The 22,855-nt window shown below is 48.1% G+C and overlaps 2 protein-coding genes across 2 annotated transcripts; both read left to right on the top strand.

Annotated features, from left to right (window-relative positions):
- The first annotated feature begins 3,569 nt into the window (after nt 1-3,569).
- On the top strand, nt 3,570-5,687 carry Hoxb2 (homeobox B2). The gene is made up of 2 exons (XM_005368352.2): nt 3,570-3,951; nt 4,724-5,687. Exons 1-2 carry the CDS (start codon nt 3,570-3,572, stop codon nt 5,407-5,409), a joined length of 1,068 nt encoding a protein of 355 aa, XP_005368409.1. The 3' UTR covers nt 5,410-5,687.
- Nucleotides 5,688-17,094: 11,407 nt separating this feature from the next.
- Nucleotides 17,095-18,414, top strand: Hoxb1 (homeobox B1). The gene is made up of 2 exons (XM_005368351.2): nt 17,095-17,659; nt 18,086-18,414. Exons 1-2 carry the CDS (start codon nt 17,095-17,097, stop codon nt 18,412-18,414), a joined length of 894 nt encoding a protein of 297 aa, XP_005368408.1.
- Nucleotides 18,415-22,855: the final 4,441 nt, after the last annotated feature.

Here is a 22,855-nt window from a genome sequence, read left to right as displayed (position 1 = left end):
CAAACCAAAGCAAAATCTAGCTTATTGCTGCTTCTTCCAGGCAACCTAAACTTCAGGGTTCTCTTCCGGAGCTACAGGGAGGCTGTCACGTGACCAGAAGCCCAACCACCATTGGGTCTAAAATGAAAACAAAGGAAAATGATTAATCTGGGGGAAAAAAACAACAACAAACCGAGGCCTAGACTTCTCAGGTCAAGCCTTAGAACTAAGGTGAAATTAAATCATTAAATGAAGCCCGGGGCAGAGGAAGAGGAGGCCGGTTTGATTTCTCCTGCCAGGGAAAGAGGGAGGAGCGAGGGAAGCTGTTGAAACCAAGCTTAAATAAAATGGTCCCCAGGCTGATGTGAGGCTCTGTTTCCACGATCCTTGGGAAAACTTCATTTCTTAGTCCTGGTTCCATAAAAGTTTTATCACATTGGAGCGAGGCTAGAGAGGGTCTGTCAGAGATGAAATGTCACCACCGCATCGCAGTCTCCGATAAAGAGCGAGGAGACAGGGAGGCTGAAATATGGGACTAATTCGCTGAAAGAGAGGCGACGGCTGCTTGCTGAAGAGTTGCATAATTCTAATTGTGAGCCTTGCGCCCGCATCGCTTAATTGGGAGCATATATTTGGTGATACTGGTGATATGGGGAGGAGGTGAGAGGCGGTCCAGACCCTCCGCCTTAAAGCCAGGGCTGGTTTTCATTTTTATGTGGCTTCCTGGCAGTCCAAGGTTAGTAATTACAGTCTTTATGCAACAATAAATAACAATAAAAAACAACCTGAACAATACACCCCCTCCCCACCAAGCAGATTTAAAAAAAAAAAACTGGACGTGGCTCATCCAGGCAGCAAGCAATTTAGCATTGGGTCAGGCTATAAATTAAAGGCAGAGGAGCGTGCAAAGTTTGATTGGGATCAAATGACGCTCAAGGGTCTGTCTTTCCTTTCCTTTTTCTCGTCCCTGAGTAACTTTTTCTGAATGATGTAACTACCTGAAGGGTCCTGTTTGGCTCTGAGGGTGGAGGGAGAGGTGGATTGCTTATTTATCTAGCTGGAGAGGACAGGATTAAGAGAGACTTTAGCTAGCTAGATAAAAAGCAGTGCTTTGGCTTGAAGCTGGGGCTATAAACAAAACTAGAACCTTCCCTTCTGTCTTCAAGACTCCAGGTACTTAGCAAAAGCTGTTAAGAACTGGCTAAAAATCTGCGCTGCAAGATTCCTAGAGGAGGGGCGGGAGGGGGGGCAGGGAGGATGTCTCTGGGAAGCAGGGTTCTCTTGCCACTCCTTTCCACCCCCTTTAACACCCAAGTTTTCTGCTCTTGACTAATCTGGCCATAAAATCTGTCATCAATGGTTAGAGAGCTATATTTTCTACAGGACAGTCTGGGCCCTGATTGCCTTAGAAGAACTCTGGATACTGCAGCCAACTGGTTTGTTACAAAACTTGTAGAGGTGTCCAAGGGCACAGCCAGGGAGAAAACCCTTCCCAGGCCCCACAGCACAACTTGCAGACAGCTGCTATCTGGCTTTCCCCCTGCTAACCACCGCCCAAATGGAATGCATATTACATATAATATATATTATATACATGTAGCTTTTTTTTAAGCGGTTACACACCACCCTCTCTGACCCTCTGGCCCAGTTAAGAGCAGTTCCTCAAGAGCCTGCCCCTGCCTCTTTCTGTCCTCGCTGTGGCTGCATCCAGGTCCTCCACCACCCCCCCCCTTCTAGTCAGACTACACTTTTTATTTTCTTTCCTTTCTTTTTTCTATAAATACTCACCACCACCCACGCGGACGTTACACTGACAGAAAGTTTTTAGTTCCAGTTTTCCGCTGAGTTGCCATTTCTCTGCTAGCCAGCCTTCTCCTTTAGGCTGGGCGGCAGAGAGAGAAGGGGGGAGGGGAGGCCAGAGCCGTGGGAGTTCTCCGGGGCAAACTTTCCACCCAAGTTAGCGCCTTCCCTCTGTCCCCATTTCCCATCTGTTTCCTGGCCCTCCCAGAATTACCTTTCTTTTTTGCTACCCCCTCCCTCAGGCCTTTTTTTAAGGGACGTGGAATTTAGGCTGTTCCCTCTGCTTTCCCAAAGAGCCAAATTCTTTGATGCAATCGGAGGGAGCTGTCAGGGGGCTAAGATTGATCGCCTCATCTCCTCCTGGTCCCTCTGACCCACTTATTTAAAAATCGTCCCCCAGATCGACTTTTCATTTTCAGCTTTGAGGCCTAGTTTCCCACCAAATTGCTTGAGGCTCTGAGTTTTGTGTCTCCTCCCTCTGGTAAATCGCAACATTCTAAAGTTGAGCCTCTCATAGTCTCTTCACAATAGAATATATTAGTTTTTCCCCCTCTGGGGGCCATAAACAGACTATAATCTCAGTGGTGGTCGTTATTTCTTCTCCTTCCATTTTTTAGGATTTTTTAAAAAAAAAAACAGGGATTAAAAAAATTGCATAAAAGCATATGTGAGAGGGGAAAGTCCCTTTGTCCTGAGGGACAGTGCCTCCCCCATGCATTGACTTTAGCTTTGAAAGTTGGAAGTGGATGGTTACCTTGGCGCCCTGGATATAGACATGGATACGACCTGAGGGCTATGAATGTATCTGCCATCTTTGGCCTTCTTAGACCCTCCTATTGTCAGTGCTGGGGTGTCACAGAGCGTGAGTGTAGAAGACCCCGCCAGGAAGGCAGGTGGACATCAGGAATGGCCTGTAAATGCTGGGCAGAGAATAGGATCCAGGGCGCATAGCTGTGGAGGAAGACCAGAGACCCAAAGTGCTCCTGGTGTTTCCCTGTGTTGTGCCAGCGTGTTCATTTCTTAAGTTCGAACCGCCGCTTCTTGTGGGCGGGTGGGTGGGACGCTGCCGCTGGTGGGTACCGCTGCCTTTCATCTGTCTCCCTTCTGATTTTCACTTTAATACTGACCTTTCCCCCAAAGAGTGGAAGCCTTCTTCTACCCCCACTTCCTCCCAAATGGGCTTTTCTCTTTTAGGGGGTGTGAGGGACGGTGGGTGGGAGGACACTGCTGGCCACATAAAGAAAGCATATTAATTGGCTCAATTAAAATCCTTAGACAAGAAGGCCATTTCTCCCTTCAATGTGCTTGTTTGCGCAGGCTCCCACCTCCACACAGTCTCTGACGGCGAGGAAGCGGGTCTTCTGGCTTTTCTGGGAAAGAAGAGCAATTGGGGAGAGTGTGGGGTGCTGGAGTTGGGATGGGGGTACAGGAGGAAGGTTTATGGTATCCAGGTCGTAGTCCTCTGGAGTTTTTGAATCAATTAAAGCAAATAATGCCTGTGTTTTCCACCAGGCCCAGACGAGCGATTGGCGGAGACCGGTCCCGTGACCATGAATTCCCTGCAATTTCGTCGGAGTCCTGGGTTTAATAGAGAGAGTCCCCATACGCTTGTATTTATCAGCAATATACAATTATAAAGGCCTAAATTTGAAAAAAAGAGCGAGAAATTCCCCTCCCCCGCGAAATCGCTTCAGTGCATAAACCTGGGGGGGGGCGGGAGAGGGGGTCCCTTCCGATCCTGCCTCCTGACGCCCCCCCCAGCAGGCCCCCTCCCCCACCATTGAAAAGCCATGAATTTTGAATTTGAGAGGGAGATTGGGTTTATAAACAGCCAGCCATCGCTCGCCGAGTGTCTGACTTCCTTCCCCGCTGTCTTGGAGACATTTCAAACTTCATCAATCAAGGAGTCGACATTAATTCCTCCTCCTCCTCTGGAGCAAACCTTCCCCAGCCTCCAGCCCGGCGCCTCCACCCTTCAGAGACCCGGGAGCCAAAAGCAAGCTGAAGATGGGCCTGCTCTGCGGCCACCGCCGCCAGTCCCCGCCGCCCCCCCAGCCCCCGAGTTCCCCTGGATGAAAGAGAAGAAATCCGCTAAGAAACCCAGCCAAACAGCCGCTTCTCCTTCTCCAGTCGCTTCCTCGGTTCGGGCCTCCGGGGTCGGATCACCTTCAGGTGGGTAAGCGTAGTGGGGGCGGGGTGAGGGGCAGCTGGAAGAGAGGGGAGAAAGTGAAATGATGGGGAGTCTGGTGGGGCTCCCTGGGTCGATGGATTGTGGGATTAGGGAAGTAGAGTATCCCGCTGAAGTCCAGGCCTAGCCACTACCAGCACCACCACCGCTACCCACCAGCAGATTTTGGAAGCTGACTGGGGGTGGGATGGGGGGAGAGGGTTTTTTTTTTATATGTGCTAAAAGAAAATGATTCGATTGAAGTGTTTCCCCTTTATCTGTGTAGAGGAATGAAGTGTTGTGCCTGAGATTGAATCTGGAGCCAGGAAAAGATGCTATCTTTCCATTTCTCTCAAGCCTAGGAGAGAAGGGGAAATTCAAAAAGCTAGGAAGAAAAGGGGTGAAGATCCCTCTCTCCAGGTTGAGGTGGAAAGTTCCGAATTGAGGGGTCCATTGGGAAGACTGGGGGAGGGAGGCTCTGAGGTTCTGGGAGCGAAAAGGAATTGCTCCCCGCCCCCTACGTGGCCCGTGGGCGGCTCTGAATGCACCGACCTGACCCGGGCCAGGTCTTCCTGCGTGGGAGAGCGGGAAAAAAAAAAAAAAGAAAACAACCAAAAACAAAAAACCAAAGCCACAGAAAGGAAACCGCTTTGGGGGGTGGGGTGGGAGCCTGGGTAGGGCTGCTGATCGTCTTTTTAGAGGACTGGGTGCTCCCGATCTCAGCTAAAGTGAGGCTGGGTTGAGACCTCTCTGATGCGCAGGGTGCTTTCCTCGCAGATGGCCCGGGACTGCCGGAGAGCGGCGGCGGCGGCGGCTCGCGCAGGCTGCGCACGGCCTACACCAACACGCAACTGCTGGAGCTGGAGAAGGAGTTCCACTTCAACAAGTATTTGTGCCGGCCGCGACGCGTGGAGATCGCTGCCTTGCTGGACCTCACCGAAAGGCAGGTCAAAGTATGGTTCCAGAACCGACGCATGAAACACAAGCGGCAGACGCAGCATCGGGAACCGCCGGATGGGGAGCCAGGCGGGCCGAGCGCCCCGGACGACTCGGGAGACCCAGCCGAGGAACCCGTAGTGAGCCCTGGTGGCGCCTCTGCCTCTCACCGGCTGCGAGAAGCTTGTTTCCTCCCGGCCGAGGCTGCGCAGGGTCCCCGGGACGCGCCGCTGCCCGCGCCTCCTGCCACTTCCCTGGAGAGTGTGGGCGCGCTGAACCCCGGCTGCACGATGCTCAGAGCCCCAGGCCTGCAGCCAGAGCCCCTGCCTGAAGATACCTGCCCTGAGCTGCCGGATTCGCCTTTCCTGCCCGACCTCAACTTCTTCGCAGCAGACTCTTGTCTCCCAATGTCTGGAGGCCTTTCTCCCAGCCTGCAGGGCTCGCTGGACAGCCCGGTCCCTTTTTCCGAGGAAGAGCTGGAATTTTTCACCAGCACCCTCTGTGCCATCGACTTGCAATTTCCCTAACTTTTTTCTTTTTTTGATCCTTTCTACCTGGTCCTCTTTGGCTATTGGGGAAAAAAAATTCGAGCCTTCTCCACCTCTAGTTATATGTATGTGTTTTGCTAAAATTCAGGTATTAATGAATTAGCGCTTAATCCACTCCCTTTCACTTTTTAAAAACCATACAGAAAAAAATCCATTTGGTAAAACTCCTTCCAACGAAATCTCAGGAATAATTAAACTCTAGTGGGGGAGGGTTTTCTTAAAAAGAACTAGAGGGACCTATTTTCCTCTTTTTTAAGTTTTAGATCGTAGATTATTTATTAAAATTGTTTAATAATAGGAAAAGGGGAAAGTATTTATTGTACATTATTTTCATAGATTAAATAAATGTCTTTATAATACGAAAACGAGTGCTTGTGTTGGGATTCAGCTCTATTCCGAGGTCCAGGCCCCGTTTGAGGTTGGTCTGGCTCAGGTGACCAAGCGGTACCATGGTCCCATCTCCCTAGCTGGCAAAGTCCGGATGGTACAAAAGTGGCCCTGCTTGGTGGCTACTTCTCTGTTCAGGACACCAAGAAGAATTGGTAGTTTTCTGGAAGCTTGGTCTCCTACTCGTCCTCCCAGCAGCCGGCCTCTAGCTCTGTTTGACTGTTCCCCGGCTCCTTGTTGGAAATACAGGTGGGGTGGGTGGAAAAAAGAGAGCGTGGAACACAAGCCGGTGCAAGAAAATGTCTCAGGGGCCCGCAGCTTCGAGCCAGCGTCGGGGCTTCAGGTTCAGGAGCCAGGCGGCGATTCTGCCAGCTCGGGCCGAGGCTTGCGCCTGGTGCTGCTGGGGTGCAGGTCGCTTAGGACTGGAATCCGGGTTAGGAGTTTTGTCCCGAAGCCTAAGCGGAGGCTGCCTGGGTGGCGTTTGGTCAACAAGGCGGGAAGGTTTAGCGAGGCCAGCGACGGGGAAAGCAGGAAGCAGGGAAGATGTTCAAAATGGCGCTGGGCTGGGCAGCTAGGAGCGCCAGGGAAGCAACTGTGGCCGCCATGACAGCGGCTGCTGGACGCTCGGGGTCCGGATCCCGGCCCGTCCCCATCCCCCGCTTTCTTGAGGCCAGACCTTTCACACCGAAGAGAAGACAGTCTGGGAGCCTCCCCCAATTGTGGGGTTCCATTTTATTTTACTTACAAAATAGAAAGAAAGCGCCTCAGGGATGGGGAGGACAGGGAACGCAGGGAGGAGGGCGTCCCTGTGGTGTGTGTGTGGGGGGGAGGCGAGCCTTGGGGCCCGGGACCCCTTCACCCAGTGTGGCTTTTGATCCTCTGCTCTGGGCTTTGAAACTGTGCCAGAGCGTTTCCCAAAAGCAGGCCCACCTGTCTTGACCAACAACTTCATTTTCCATTTCAACACGGCCCCCCTGCCCCCCCCCCCCAGCACCCTTCCCGGCTTTGAAAACCCAGTAAAGGCGAAGCAGGATCGCTCTTCCCCATCTGCCTCTGGGATTGTTCTCCAGAACCAGGAGATTTAAGGGACCCTGGAAAGCCATTCATCCTCCTCAGGTTTATTTAATATTTCTCCGGGCTCAGAAACAGACACCTACCTCCCTGGCAGATGGAGCCTTCTCTCTCTCTCTCTCTCTCTCTCTCTCTCTCTCTCTCTCTCTCTCCCTCCCTCCCTTCCTTCCTCTCTTTCTCCCTCCCTCCCTCCCTCCCTCCCTCCCTTCCTTCCTTCCTTTCTTTTTTTTTTTTTTAAAGCAGTTTATTTTCAGGCCTCCTAGACTTTTCTCTTGGACCAGCAGAAACCAGCATAGGTGGTGACATGGAAGGCTAGGAAAACCCACTGCATTTTTTCCCAATGGATCCCTCAGTGAGGGAAGTACACACATTTTATTTAGTTGGAATTTAATCCCTTAAACTGTCTTAATATAGAATTTACCTCATGCATTAAATAAGCTTATGTCATGTTAAATTGCACTTATTTCTCTCATAAATAAATTAATATAGAACAATTAGATGTGTTATTATAATAATATCGTGTATCTTATTAGTTTATTTTCCCTCATAAAATATATAGGTATGAAATAAATTCAATATATTAAAGTAATAATACACAGCTTATTGGCTTGTGTGCTTATTTTCCCCATAAATAAGTGAATATATAATATATTAAAAACCACACTATACATCTCATTGGGCTGTGTGTTTATTTCTCTATAAAATATGTCCACAGGCAGTGTTCAACATCTTAAAAATCACAGCACATAAGCCCTCTCTATGCCAGCGAAACAAGAAAGACATATCAGATGGGGCTTTGGTTTCTGTGGATAGCCAAACTAGATAATGTAGTCTAATTAAAAATGTTCGTGCAGCCATGCTAGGCTGTTACAAAGACCAAGGATACCAGAAGGAGCTCACTAATTACCCACCTTCCAGCTTTCTTTGGTCAAAAGGAGAACACCCTCCATCAATGCCAAAAGGCAGGAGCTGCAGAGAAACCCCATTCAGGGATGCTGGCCTGCAATACCCAGGGATCCTTGCTGCAGCTTCAGTTCTGTAGGTGATGGGTTGTTCCATGGCCCAGCAGCACCAACATTACCTGAGCTAGTCAGAAATGCAGAATCGTAGGCCCTGCTCCGGACTCACAGAACCTGATCTGCACTATGGCGATTTCTAAGTGATTTGTAGGCACATGACAGTCTGAGAAGACTGCTGGATGACACTGCCACCTGTTTTCTGCCTTCCTCCACGCTTAAGGACTTTGGAGAGCTGGGCACGGTGGAGCACACACACCTATCATCCTAGCAAGCAGGTGGTTGAGGCAGGAGGACCGTGGGTTTTGGGCTAGCCTAGACTACATAGTGAAGCCCTGTCTCAGAAAAGGAAAGGTGGGTGTGGTGGCTCACTCCTGTAAACCCAGACCTCAGAAGTTTGAGGCTAGCCTGATTTCTAGGCCAACCTAGGCTACAGAGTAAGAGTCTTCCTCAGAAAACAAAAAAACAACAAAACAAAACAGAAAAAAAACCCTCAAAAAATAATATAGAAGTGTCTGGAGAGTTAGTTGGCTCATCAGTTAAGAGCACTGGCTGCTCTTGCAGATGACCTGATTCAGTCCCCAGCACCCACATAGTGGCTCACAACTATCTGTAGCTCCAGTTCCAGAGGATCTGATTCTCCATTTCTGATCTCCATGGTCACCAGGCACACACATAGTACACAGACATATATGCAGGCAAACATACATACACTTAAAAATAAGATAAATGAATCTATAAGATACACATACACACGCACACACACGCACACACACACACACACACACACACACACAGAGAGAGAGAGAGAGAGAGAGAGAGAGAGAGAGAGAGAGAGAGACTTTTGATCCATTTTACTTGGCTAGGACCTTTCAATTTGTTCAGAGGACAGAGAATCTCAGCTATACCAGTCTTGCTTGCTCATGTTAAAATAAAAGGTCCGGCAAAGGTCAATCTACCTGTTTAGATTCATGTATTTTCTTTTTTTCCTCTTTTTTTCTTTTTTTGGTTTTCAAGACAGGTTTCTCTATAGCTTTGGAGCCTGTCCTGGAACTAGCTCTTGTAGACCAGGCTGGCCTTGAACTCACAGAGATCCACCTGCCTCTGCCTCCGGAGTGCTGGGATTAAAGGCATGTGCCACAACAGCCCAGCCTGATTCATGTATTTTCTGTGTGATAGGGAAAGTCATTTCCAATCTAGGAACTCAGGGCATCCATCTTTCCCCTTGGTGATTATTAGAGAAGAGTAGAAATTCTGTTTCCAAGAAACACACAGCCTTACTGTCTCTGTCCTTCCCCAGATTCCCAAACTCCCCGTCCTTAGTGATATCCCAGAAGAATGAAAGAAGCAATGCATTTCCAGGAGGGAGAGACACCCATCTTTAATTTCCCCTTTCAATTTTAAAATCAGGGGCTCCTTGTCAATATGGAGTCCACCCTGGTGAGCTCCTTTTCTTTTCTTCCTCTCTAGGGTCATTCTCCCTTCTTTATCCTGAGATGCTGCAGTTGAACCTAGAGAAAAGGGAGAGCAGAGTGGTTGGTTCCTTGGTAGGGAAGTTGACTGCCCCAGTGGTGGCTGTTGACCCCCTCCAATCATGCTAGGCTTATTCCATCCTGACTGGGACACGATTCCTCTTGGGTCAGGACCACCTATGAGTACCTTGTAGCACAGAGAGGTTAGAAATTGTCTTTTGCTGGAGCAGGAAGGCTTCAGCGCAGGCCTAAAAGCGGCTGGTGAGCCTGCCTTGCTCTTTAGTGAATCCTTCTTGCAAGAAAAATGGCTCATTAATACTACAGTGAAAGCAAAAGACCATTAAACTGAGGAATTACTTGCAATCATGATAACCCAGAGTCATTTTTTTTAAAAAAAGTTAACGTATGCCTGGGCAAATCCCTTCCGCTTTGTGGACTTCAGTTTCTCTCTGTGTAAAATAAATGGAATAACTAAATGTTCCTAATGTAGTCTACAATAGTTTGTGCTCAAAGTATATTTATTGATTCTCACAAGTGATGTTGTGAAATTTTCTTATGGCTGGGGCTGCACTCTAAAATGGCTCTTGATGTTTGACAGGAGCCTACCCCCACATTTCTGGTGGGACCATTTTAACAAGATGTAATATGTATATTTATAGCTACAACCATACCCACAATCACTTACATCTTTTCAGTGAGCATGCCATTGGATACAGTGTGACAGGCCAGGAGCCGTATAGTCCTTAAATACAAGTATTCCGAAGTTTCCTAATCAAGTCTTTCTGTGGCTTTCATCCTTTGCCATCTTTCTCAACATCTAACTATGTTTATTATTATTTAAAAACACAAGGCCATTTCATTTTAAAAGAACCACTGGAATTCTTTTTTGACACATGGTATAATAGACTTCTGTCTGATTACTGGGTATCAGAACATAGACACAAATTATGAGTTTCCCTAAACAGCCCTGCAGAATTCCAATGCCCACCATTCTTCCAGACCTCTGATAAACATCATGGGCTCCACTGCAGAGCTTCCTGAACCATGCTGTCAATCAAACACATGTCACGCTTTGCAGAAGGTGGCCTCTAGGGTCTACTTTATGCTTTCTGCCTTCTGTAGCCATTATAGCCCAGACCCTCTAGTGACCTCCCACTGGCCACTTCTGGTTCCTCATTCTCCATAGTGAGGTAGGGAGTTCAATACTCCTTCCTCAGACACTGAGGGAATAGGCGAAGGAGTCAGTTTCTACTGCAACCTAAGTCAATTTGGATAGTCATTCAGTTCTAAATGTAGCTTGCTCAAGTTTTAAAAGATTTATTATTATTATTATTATTATTATTATTATTATTATTATTATATAAGTGTGTGTGTGGTCATATGTGTAGAGGTCAGAGACAACTTTGTAGAACTGGTTCTTCCCAGCTACCTCTCTATGGGTTCTGGGAATTGAACTTGGGTCATTGGGCTTGCACAGAAAGTGATTTAACCCACTGTGCCATTTCTCCAACCACTAATCAATGTTTAAAGAATATTTATGTTTTATGTGCACCTGTGTGTGCAGAAACCTGCAGAAGTCAGAAGAGGAGGTGCTGGAACCCCTGAAAACTGGGGTTACAGATAGTTGTGAGCCGACATGTGGGCACTGGGAACTGAGCCTGGTCCTCTGCAAGAACAAGTGCTCTTAACTACTGGGCCATCTCTCTACCCTTGATCCTTTCTTAAAAAATAAAAGAAGGCTGGGCGGTGGTGGCACACACCTTTAATCCCAGCACTCGGGAGGCAGAGGCAGGCGGATCTCTGGGAGTTCGAGGTCAGCCTGGTCTACAAGAGCTAGTTCCAGGACAGGCACCAAAGCAACAGAGAAACCCTGTCTCAAAAAACAAACAAATAAAATAAAATATTACATGTATTTATTTATGTGTGTGCATGTGCATGTGTGCACATGTGCAAGGAGCAAATGTGAAGGTCAAAAGACAGCTTGTGAGTGACAAGAACTCAGAAGGTCAAGGTCAGCAGCAAAGTGCTTTACTCACTGAGCTATCTTGCCAGACAGTCCCTTGATCAAGTTTTGATGAGTTTTCCAAAGTATATTTTTTGCTCAAAATATTACATTTGCCTAGGCACTGTGGCTCATGCCTTTAATCTCAGCTCTTAGGAGGCAGAAGCAGGAGAATTTCTAAGTTTGAGGACAGCCTGGTCTACAGATGAGTTGCAGGACAGTCAGTGCTACACAGAGAAACAAAAAAAAATCACATTTGACTAAACGTGATTACTATTCTTTTCTTTCTTTTTTTTCCTAATTTTTTAGACAGGGTCTAATTATGTTACTCTGGTTGTCCTGGAACTCACTATGTAGACCAGGATGGCCTTGACCTCACAGAGATCTGCCTGCCTCTGCCAGTCGAGTTCTGGCATTAAAAGGCATGGTCCATCATGCCTGGTCATTTTCTTATTTCATTTTATTTGTATGTGTGTTTTGCTTACATCCACATCTATGCGCCATGTATGTGCCTAATGCCTTCCAGAGGCCAGCAGAGGGCGTTGGATCCCCTGGAAATGAAGTTACAGACCTTCGTGAGCTGGTCTATGGGTTCTGGGGATTAAATTCAGGCTCTCTGGAAGAGCAGCCAGTGCTCATAACCAACGAGCCGTGTCTTCAGCCAATTTCTTTTACTATTATTACTAGTTTTGGTATGTGTGTGTGTGTGTTGAGACAGGGTTTCACTACATAGCCTTGGCTGTTCTGGAACTAGCTGGTCTCAAATTCACAGAGATCTGCCTGCCTCTGCCTTCTGAGTGCTGGATTAAAGACTTGGGCCACCATCGCAGCCTGGGTTCTTTTATTATTGTTGTTATTATTTTTTCATAGTACTGTGAATTGAACCCAGGGCCTCATGCATACCAGACAAATGCTTTGCCATTACACTATATTCTCAGCTGTGGATAAGCTAATCAAGTAGAAAATCACTTTACTTCTTCACAACATGCTAAGTTTTTCTTTCAGAACATTCTCAATTGTTACTTGAGTCACTCACTCCAGACACATGTTCAGCCTACATCCTTCTAAATTCTCTAAGTCCACCCCTCAAAAGGACAGTATCTAAGCCAAGTACCACTAAGGAACACCACCACCCTCCCTAGAAACTTTTCACTAAATATTTGGAAAATCGGAAATTTATTTTCTAATTTGCAAACTCAAACCTTTCTGTGGCAGCTTCTATCACCCGAGTTCTTTGTGAAGTGTTAGACTTTAATTTTAAAGCAAAACCTAAAACAATACAAAGCAAAAAAATTGCTATAGTTGAGAAGAAAGTCATCTTTCTAAATAGGACCAACCCTCTCCTTTTTCAATGAAATTTATGTCTGATACCATGCATATTGTGCAATATACTGTGATATGTCATATAAAAGGGTAGCACGCATGCTGTTCCACATTTTAATATGCTAGTCATATTAAAAAGCAGAAGACTGACTCATACTATTTCAGAGTGTGCGTGCGATGTGATCACACTTCTACGGAACTCTCTGTGGTTGATATTTTCCTGTTTGCTTTAGTCCTACTAACACTGCAGCAGGGGAAGTCATATTAAACCCATTCTTCTTCTCTGAGGCTGAGACTTAGAGAAGTCAAGGAACTTGTCCAGAGTTCTAATACTTAAAATGGCCAAGCAAGGATTTGAACCCAAGAATTCCAGATCAGAGTCTAGGATTCATCTCACCATAGCATTGTAGTACCAACAACCTAAAGTTTCAGCTGGATTCGTGACACTTGAATTAGCTTACATTCTAAGAAACGACCGCGGATCCATACTGCACCCCTTCTCCTGCAGCAGCAAGATGCGATTTCCTCCAGCGGGAAAATGGTAACCCGATTACATATTCTTCTTACTCTAAAGTGCCAGCCTTTGATCTTGGGTTTTTACCTCCCAAAATTGGGGCTGGCATGAGCACACGGACGTGTTTGGGGTCTAATGATAGTACTTTTTTTTTTTTTTTTTTTTTTTGGTTTTTCGAGACAGGGTTTCTCTGTGGCTTTGGAGCCTGTCCTGGAACTAGCTCTGTAGACCAGGCTGGTCTCAAACTCACAGAGATCCGCCTGCCTCTGCCTCCCGAGTGCTGGCTAATGATAGTACTTTTAGGCTGATGTTTCCAGCTCTGCCTGCTTCTTACCTAAACAACTTCAACAACAAGGACCTGAATCTGATATGGGAACTTTTAACACATTCCTCTCCTGTTAGACTGACTCTCATGTCTATATTCTCAGCATTAGGACCAGACTCCTCAAAGAATTCTAGGCCAGGCAGAAAGATCAGGAGTTCAAGGCCATCCTCAGCTACAAAGGAAGCTCAAAGCCACCTTGGGCTACAGAAGAATCTGTCTTTTTTTTTAAAAAAGATTTATTTATTTATTTATTTATTTATTTATTAAGCATACAATGTACTGCTGCAAGGAAGGCACCAGGTCTCATTACAGACAGTTGTGAGCCACCATGAGGTTGCTGGGAATTGAACTTGGGATCTCTTACCCTCTGAGCCACCTCTCCAGCCCCAGAATATGTCTTAAAAAAACAAAACAACAACAAAAGATAATTTCAGATCTAAACATGCCTAAGTTCCATGTATGTCTAAGCATGTCATACATCATAGGAAATCAACTTTACTTCATTTTAGGGGTTGGATCCACTCAGGCTCTCAGGTGAATTTCAGTAGACCAGGTCAAAAACTCTATACTCCACAGGTTACTCCAGCCCTTGAAGCTATGAAGAATTGGAGCTAGGGGGATTATTGAGCCTACTTAGGTTTCCCATCTCTGCTGCCAGAATTTCAAGAGCCAGCAGGAATTTTGGGATGGTGAGGGCTTTCTCTGCTCTTGGGTTTCTTTGCTTGAGACAGGCCCTCAGGTAACCTTGGCTGGTCAGGAACTTGCTTTGTAGACCAGGCTGTCCTTGAACTCACAGAGATCTATCTTCCTCTGTCTGCAAATGTTAGGAGTAAAAGCCTGGGCCCCAAGCCTAGCAATTTTGGAAAGCTGTAATGTATTTGCCCTCAGAAAGAAGAGTGGCAAGGGAGGCTGAACTAGACAGCATAAAAACTGAGACCCCGACACCAAACAATCACTGCCACTGACTAGGCCCAGGCCTTTTTCTTTCTTTCTTTCTTTCTTTCTTTCTTTCTTTCTTTCTTTCTTTCTTTCTTTCTTTCTTTCTTTCTGTCATTAATAACTGACTATAGGCGACATTGAGTTTAACGATTAGAGGGGAACTATCTTCCCCAACACCCAAACAGATACATGCAGTTTATTAAGTATCTTTGGAGTTTACTTCTCCCTTTAGGTCTCAAATTGGTTCCTAAACTAGGATTGGGAGAGAAAGCTCTCCCTGGGATGAGGGAAAGGTAAGGAGGGATGCAGGACAATCATGTCACACATGGGCCTAACTCAGGGTAAGGTTCGGGAATAATACCTAGTCCTTAGACTCAAGGGTCCCATCTTCTGTGGAGAACATTTTAAAACAAGAAGAAAAGTTGGAAGGAAACTCTAGTTCTCCCCACTCTCCACCCCCAAGTGTGCATGAAGTAGGAAGAAACCTGCTCCCTCCCACCTCAACAATCCTTTTTCAAGTCTCAATCCTCCGCAGTCTACCCTGTCCTTCTCCGGTCTCCTTTCCTTTGTCTGCGCACATCCCTTGGCAAGTGAACATTCCCTCCTTTCCCCACCTAACCACAGCATCTTTCTTGAAGAAGTCACCAGATGGTCCCTACCCTGCCCAACCTGTCTGGGTCTAAAACAGAGCACGTGAAACGGGAATGGGATGAGAAGGGGCTAAGCAAGACTCACAGCTGCTGGGAAAAGACAGAATAGAAGGAGGAGGGGCGACTGGAGAGCCACACCAGGGCCAAGAGGGGGGATGGGAGCCAGCAAGGTGGAGGAACACAGAGGTGGAGACACGTTGGGGCCCTTGAAGAGAGGAATGCACGCCTGGTTTTTTTAGGCTAAGGAAACCTGAGAGGTTTCAAGGACTGCTTGGGACTAGTCCCACCTGCGTCGGCTCTCCCCTGAGCGCCAGTGTTTACTGAGATCCCTCCCTGAACTCTTGCCCTCCCGGACTTGCCCTAGCTCAGGCCCCAGGCCTGTGGCCCGGCAGATACCCTGACAGGTTACAAATGAGAGTGGGTGTTGGGTTCTTGTCCTCAGAGTCCGGAGGAGGAGAATCAATGGGCTCTACCCAAGAGCTTCTCTTCTAATCCCAACCTGTGTCTGAGAGAGTGAGCAAGGCACTTCCTGTTTTCCCTCCCCACCAATTTAATCCCCCGGTGGAGGGGGAGGAGGGAGGTGAAGTTCCACTTCTAAGCCTCTGCACTGACTCTCCCTTTCTCCAAGCAAACTAAACTCCATCTAGTCTAGAACATGTGTGGAAAATTTGAGTCATCGTTAACACTTAACTAGTATTGGATTTATGAATTTGAGGCTTGAAATTGAAAAAAAATTTAAGGGAGACTAAAGATAACGGAGGTGTGTGTGTGTGTGTGTGTGTGTATGTGTGTGTGTGTATGTGTGTGTGTGTGTGTGTTGGGCGGAACCAGAGGAATGCAGGGTCTTGACTAGTTTTAAATACTTTTGAAAAGAGAATAAAAATCCCCTTCCTTCTCACCCCCCTGTAAGCATCACCTGGCTCTGCTCATCGCTGCTCTCTGGAGAGATATAGGGAGTTATTTAAGTCTGAGTGAGTGAGCCAGCTACAGCTATGGATGGCTAGAGAGAGGATAAATACATCTAGAGAGATGAGTTGATGGATAGGTAGGGAACGAATATAAATATGGAAAGAGATGGACGAACAGGAAGATGAATTGGGACAGAGGGAATGTAAAGAGAGGCTGAGGGAGAGAAATGGATGTGTGAATGAGGAGAGATGGCGGGAGTAATGGCGTTTCTCATCTTCCTCTCCACGTTTCTGTAGTCCTTGCTGGTCCCTTTGAAATGCCATTTTCCCACCCCTTTATTCCTAATGAATTCTTCTGGATTTTAGAGCCTGGCTCACACCCTGAGGTGTTTTTACAGCTTCCCTCCCTTCCTAGTCTTCCTTTTGTCCCAAGATAACATACCTCACCAGGCTGCCCTAGCCGGGCATACCCAAGACAAACTGGGAGAAAGACGCATGAGATGGGGGTTCTGGGCAAAGCATGGAGCCTGACTTGCCCATCTCTAGCTCTACTGCCTTGGGTGGGGGTGGGCTTTTTTGAGGGGAGAAGAGAGTGAGGAGCAGCTGGGTTGAATTTGTCCAAATCTAATAATCCAGGAACCTATTGAAGGCCTTGGGGGTTGGGAGGGGAGTAAAGTCTTGAATATTCTTCCAACTTCTCGCCCCCCCCCTCTGGTCCCTTCTTTCCAAAAAGTCTTTGAAGAAAGATGTTTTTGACGCTTCCACGTCGTCCTCAGATGGATGGGCTGAGAGTGATTGAAGTGTCTTTGTCATGCTAATGATTGGGGGGTGATGGATGGGCGCTGGGGCTGCCAAACTCTGGCCCGCTTAGCCCATTGGTCTGGGAGAGATCACATGTGCCCCCCCACCCCCACTCCCTATCCCCTTCCTAGGGGAACGCTGGCCGGGGCAAGCTGGTCCAGGCCATGGACTCAAGCTTCAGGGCTGTGACATACTGCCGAAAGGTTGTAGGGCAAGAGGGTGTCTCCCCAAAACTGCTGGACCCTCCTGCCTCTACATGGACTATAATAGGATGAATTCCTTTTTAGAGTACCCACTTTGTAATAGGGGACCCAGCGCCTACAGCGCCCCAACCTCCTTTGCCCCCAGCTCAGCTCCAGCCATTGACAGCTACGCCGGGGAGAGTCGCTATGGTGGAGGGCTGCCCAGCCCAGCGCTCCAACAAAACTCGGGGTATCCTATCCAGCAGCCGCCTTCCTCCCTGGGGGTGTCCTTTCCCAGCTCTGCTCCCTCGGGGTACGCCCCAGCCGCCTGCAACCCCAGCTATGGGCCTTCTCAGTATTATTCTGTGGGTCAGTCGGAAGGAGATGGAGGCTATTTTCATCCATCGAGCTACGGGACCCAGCTCGGGGGTTTGCCCGACAGCTACGGAGCGGGTGGAGTCGGCCCAGGGCCATATCCTCCGCCGCAGCCCCCTTACGGAACTGAACAGACGGCAGACTTTGCACCAGCCTATGACCTCCTCTCTGAGGACAAGGAGTCATCTTGCTCATCAGAAGCCAGCACCCTCACTCCGCGAACCTTCGACTGGATGAAGGTCAAGAGAAACCCACCTAAGACAGGTAGGGCTCAGAGTGGTCGCTTCCTCGCCATGGCCCAGACATGCACAGAGGGTCCTGGGCCGGGGCTTGGTTCATCCCTTCAGCTGTTTTGGTATTGGCAGGTAAGTACTTCCAGGTCTCAGGTCAGCTGAGACTTTCCCATCGGGTAAGTTTGGGGCCACCTCCTTAAGGAGGTCTCTGCGATCTACTTCCTTGTCTGTGAGCCCAGTTTGGAGCCAGTACCTCATAATTCTGTCTGACGGTGAGTATGGATGGGAGATGGGTTCTAGATTGGAAATTGGTAATGAAGGGTGTGCGTGGTGCTGTATAGAGACTTAAATTGGGTAGAATGATGAATGAGGACACAGAGTGTATTGGGAGGGGTGGGGAGGAGGGAGAAAGAGGTGAGAGAATTGACGTGTTTTTTTCTCTCTGCCCCGCCCCTAGCGAAGGTGTCGGAGCTGGGACTGGGCGCGGCCGGCGGCCTCCGCACAAACTTCACCACGCGCCAGCTGACCGAACTGGAGAAGGAATTTCATTTCAACAAATACTTGAGCCGTGCGCGGAGGGTGGAGATCGCCGCCACCCTGGAGCTCAACGAAACGCAGGTGAAGATATGGTTCCAGAACAGGCGCATGAAGCAGAAGAAGCGAGAGCGGGAGGGAGGCAGGGTGCCTACAGCCCCTTCAGGCTGCCCCAAGGATGCGACTGGAGATGCCTCCGACCAGTCCACGTGCACCTCCCCCGAAGCCTCACCCAGCTCCATCACCTCTTGAATTGAACTATCTGGCTTCCAGTGCTGAGCCTAGTCCTCTCTTAGACTCTCCCAAACTTCACAGCCCTGGTGATCTTCCTCAAGACCGAGGACCCAGTTCAGGGCTGCCTAGGAAACTGGGTAGAAGTGGGGAAACTTTTTTTATTTTCTCTCAGATTTGGGGATGGAGGGATGACTGATAGCTGGGGATCCTACAGGTCTTGGGATCTGGGGAGTACCCAACCATCAAAGGTAGAGGGAAGGCTTTTTGTCTTTGATCTAGAGATTGGCTCTGTGTCAACACCCTAGGAGCCAGCCGGTCCTCCTGGATTCTCCTTCCCCTTCCAACTGGAGTTCAGTGCCTTTGAGCTTGGAGAATTCTCTTTGAGCGCTCTTACCCTAATTCTCCTTTCTAGGCCTGGGATGGAGAGAGGCCTAGGGATTTTCCTGAAATGGATGGGTCTGAGCACGGGAGCATTTCCAGCCATCTTTAATCTTAAACCTTAATCCAGCCAAAATCACCCGAGACCTTACAATACAATAGCACCGACTGCCTTGTGACATACCCTCCCCCTCAAAAAAAAAAAAAGCCAACAAAACCATCCCAAACAATCCCACAAATCCCTTTCCAGCACACTTCTATTGCACTAATGCAGCCTTCTGGGCTGTTCCGTAAGGCCCGCCCCTTCCCACTGGCAACCCCATCGTTAAATCACCAAAGTGTTTTAGAACTTGGCACTACAGAGATTTCTGGAGACTGCCTCAAACAATCCTCAACCAAGAAAGGGTGGGCACTCCCCCTCCACTCCCCCTATTTATTGCCTCTGGAACACCCCCTCCCTCTGTTCTCTTTTTCATGAGCCTCCCTACTCCTGTGGCAGTCTGGGCAGGTCCAGGAATGGCGACTGAGTTCCCAGCAGATTTAAGCATTTCTCTGAACCTTGGAGACAGCGGTGAGGCCATTGGAGTTTCTGAAAAACTAAGCCCCAAGCAAGTCAGGTTATCTTTGTATCAGCAGCTACCTCATTTCAATAAAGTCTGTTTCTCCCTTTCTTCCTGCTTCTGCTTCTCCATCTTGGGCTGTGAACTGTACCAGTCCATTGACTGGTTGGGTAAGAAAAAGTTGAGATCATGAGCACCGACAGGGCCCCAACCAAGGCAGAAGTGGACCCCCAAAACCTAGTAGTCCACTGGTCTTTTGGGAGCAGCACACAGTGGAAGGTGGTCGAGCCAGGCGGTTCTGCGATGGGCTTGAGAAGTGGGAGGGAAAGGAGTAAAACATATTTGTTTGAGATGTGTGAAAGAGGGTGTAAGGAGATTGCAGGGTGGGGGATGGGGATGACAGAGGGCACTTTACCTGTCCCCTCTTTTTTTCCTACTCCTTGCCTTCACCTCCACCAGGGCTTGAACTGGCCCCTGGAAACTGTAAAGGGGGCAGGTTTGAGGCTGTGGGATGTCAGGCAGACATTCTTGCTCCCAGAGTGGGAAGATGGGGCCTTGGCAAAGTCCTTTCCAGCGCACACATTAAGCCCCAACGCCAGCTTTTCACGCAACAATATCAGATTGAGTCAATTATAATTGACCAGTCTGCCATTTGCCTAAGGCTCAAGGTACTGAACCACAGGAAGGAGGTGTCCTTGGAAGGGAAACGTGAGGGATGGGGGTAAGGAAGTGCCCAAGGGTGGATGGGGGAGGTGCTGGTGATTGGGTGGACAGTGGGGCTTGGGGGTGGACCGAGGCAGCCGAGGTACACCAGGACCCTGAGCTGACCTTTTTACCTCTGAGCGCCTCAGAGCTTTCCAAACAAGCCTGCGGTGCGCCCAGGGGGACAACCATTGTCTCCCAGCCAGTACCACAGGCAAACCTTTAGTAAGCGGAGGCAGGGGGCCGCGACTCTGGAAGCTCTGCAGAGGTGTCAAACTGTAGTCGCTCCAGGCTCCAGAGAGCCACCGGAATGACAGGGGGCTCCAGGCTTTGGGCCTAATCTATTGATTCTGGTGACCCAGAGATCTCCTAAACTCTAGGGCCAGGACCATACTGCTGGCTGGGGTGCAGTGATGATGAAGACAGGTCCTATCTGTCCCCCAATCTGTTTAATTTGTGACCTTTGAAAGGAAGACAGGCAGCGGAAAGGACCGAATGCTTGTAAGCAAGGCTAAGCGTTTGTTTCCTCGTGAAATCGGTGCCATTAGGCGAGAGGCGACGTTATCAATAACTGCACAGCTCAGCTGGAGAGGAAAGAGAAGATACAAGAGGAAGCGTGGCTTTCCCAGAGGTTGCTTTCTTGCCCTGTCTTAAAAGGAAAAAAAAAATCTATTAACTGCTTTTCTCCATTTAATTGAAATTGCCATCAAGCTTGGCTTCCCCAAAGGGGTCACCTTGACAAGAGAGGCCAGCGCAAGTGTCTTTGAAACAAATTTCCTCTTGTTTGAAGCCATTTAACTGGTTAGAGCCTCTTGGTTGTGGTATTTATGGAGCCTCCAGCTGTTAGCCCCTATGGACAAGTGAGCAGGAAGAGGAATGAGCAGTGGTTAGGACAAGACTGGACTACAAGGATGGTAAAGCTAAAGGAATCTCAGACTTGGGATGACAGGTCTGGGGGATGGATGATCGAAGGCCTGGGGAAATGCACAAGGCTGGAGTCTTTGATTTTTGGTCCTAGCAGAAGGAACCAACAGATTCCTCCAGGGAAGGTGTGTGTGTGTGTGTGTGTGTGTGTGTGTGTGTGTGTGTGTGCGTGCGCGCGCGCGCGCGATCAATTCTTCATTACAAACCCACAGTGGGTCAGAGTATCCCATTTCCTTAGATACAAACACCCAGACTCCGTCACACTCTCTTACTTGAATCCCACTTCCAACCCAAGGCCCTGGAATGAAGGGGTCTAGGGAAAGTGTTTATTTAGAGAAACAAACACACATCATGGCACAGTCTCCTTTCACAAATGTCAAAAGAGAGTCTGGTAGGCAGAGAAGCAAAAGTGCCTCCAATTACTCAGATGAGTGGTTTGCACTGTCAACACCCTCCCCCAATAGATGCCCAAATATTTCCCTCCTAGACTCCTCCACTCTTCTCAGGCACCGTTGTTCCCCTGTGCGCATAAGTTGAAATCATCTACTCCCACATCTTCACTTCTAGACCAAAACAAACAAACACAAAGTCCAGATTTGCAAATGAATCCCTCCCTATATAATCTTGGTTTTCCGTGGGAGGGAGAATTATTAGGGCTGGTTGGAAGCTTTTAGTATCTCTAAGATACCTAGCCCTTCTGATCTCTCTACTAGGCTTGTGGCAGTGATCTGGGGTCCCGCCCACTCTACACCATCTGTTCTCAGCTCAAGTGTGAACTTTCATCCCTTTCCTCAACATTTGCTCTCCCAATGTGAGGCCCTTTGATCTCTTGGGTAAAGGAGAGAGATTTTAAAAACCTTCAACCTCTTTTCTTTGACTTGTAACCCCAGGATGTCTTTGCTATGGGCATTCCTTGCAACAGTACCCTTGGGTGGTTGGTCAGAGTCAGGGCAGAGAAGAGGGAGAAGATGGAGAAGAGGCAATGAAGATGGAGAAGAGGCAATGGTCTAGAGAGAAGGACCATGGACTTGAGAAACTATCCAGGTTGTGGTGCTGAAATCTAAGCCCTCTTCTTGATTGTGGTGTGTTCTTGGGGAAGGGGCCAATTTTTTTCATCCAGTTTCATTGTCTACAGAGTAGGGATAAGGTTAGTACTAGTCTCTAGGACTGATGTTGCAATTAAATTAGTTAACACCTGTAAAATGTTTCATAGATAAAAATGAGTTAGAACAACTATTATCACTATGTAAAGCGATATGTTTGCTTCCCTTCCCATAGCCCTAGCTTATTGCATGGAGTGTCTCTGTTAGGGACCACTCACATGTACCCTTATTTGATCCCTGGCAGGAGTACAGGGCTAAAGGCAGGTAGAAGAGGCTCCCTTATCAGCAGCCGATAACACTTCATAACATCTGAGTTTTCTCCTCTTTTCTCCCTTTTCCTTATTTTATGACTGCCTATCAAGAAGGTGAACTCTCTCAGCCTCTTCTCCTCCCCACTTCTGCATTACAGGAAGATGGACAGAAAACCTTAGCAGCCCCTTGAATTGTTTTGAAGATGGATGCTGTAAATTCTTGATTCGGATGTGTGTATATGTGTATATGTGTGTGTCTTACTTCTCATATGAGAAGTAACTCAGGATGCTGTCTGGTAGAGAGTTAAGTGTGTAGAGAGATTTCTTGTTTTATGTGGCCACAGAAATACATTTTCTATTACTGTCTTCCACTGAGTTAGTTATGGCATAATTAGAAGCAGGCATCCTCTAGCCTTCATCTCGGCACACCCTGCACCAGCACACCCTGCACTGGCACACCCTGCACCGGCACACCCACTTGGCACTCAAGCCGCAGGACTTGCTGCCAGGGAATAAAACAATTGTGAACGAAAGGCTACAG

The sequence above is a fragment of the Microtus ochrogaster genome, unplaced genomic scaffold, assembly GCF_000317375.1.
Source record: "Microtus ochrogaster isolate Prairie Vole_2 unplaced genomic scaffold, MicOch1.0 UNK31, whole genome shotgun sequence".
NCBI classification, from domain to species: Eukaryota; Metazoa; Chordata; class Mammalia; order Rodentia; family Cricetidae; genus Microtus; species Microtus ochrogaster.
This window is presented reverse-complemented; position numbering and strand designations above follow the sequence as displayed.

Excerpts from the sequence above, each read along its gene's own strand:
- Hoxb2 (XM_005368352.2), top strand. The coding sequence starts at position 3,570 with ATGAATTTTGAATTTGAGAGGGAGATTGGGTTTATAAACAGCCAGCCA. Across the intron at positions 3,952-4,723 it reads CGGGGTCGGATCACCTTCAG|ATGGCCCGGGACTGCCGGAG; the intron begins GTGGGTAAGCGT and ends CTTTCCTCGCAG.
- Hoxb1 (XM_005368351.2), top strand. The coding sequence starts at position 17,095 with ATGGACTATAATAGGATGAATTCCTTTTTAGAGTACCCACTTTGTAAT. Across the intron at positions 17,660-18,085 it reads GAGAAACCCACCTAAGACAG|CGAAGGTGTCGGAGCTGGGA; the intron begins GTAGGGCTCAGA and ends CCCCGCCCCTAG.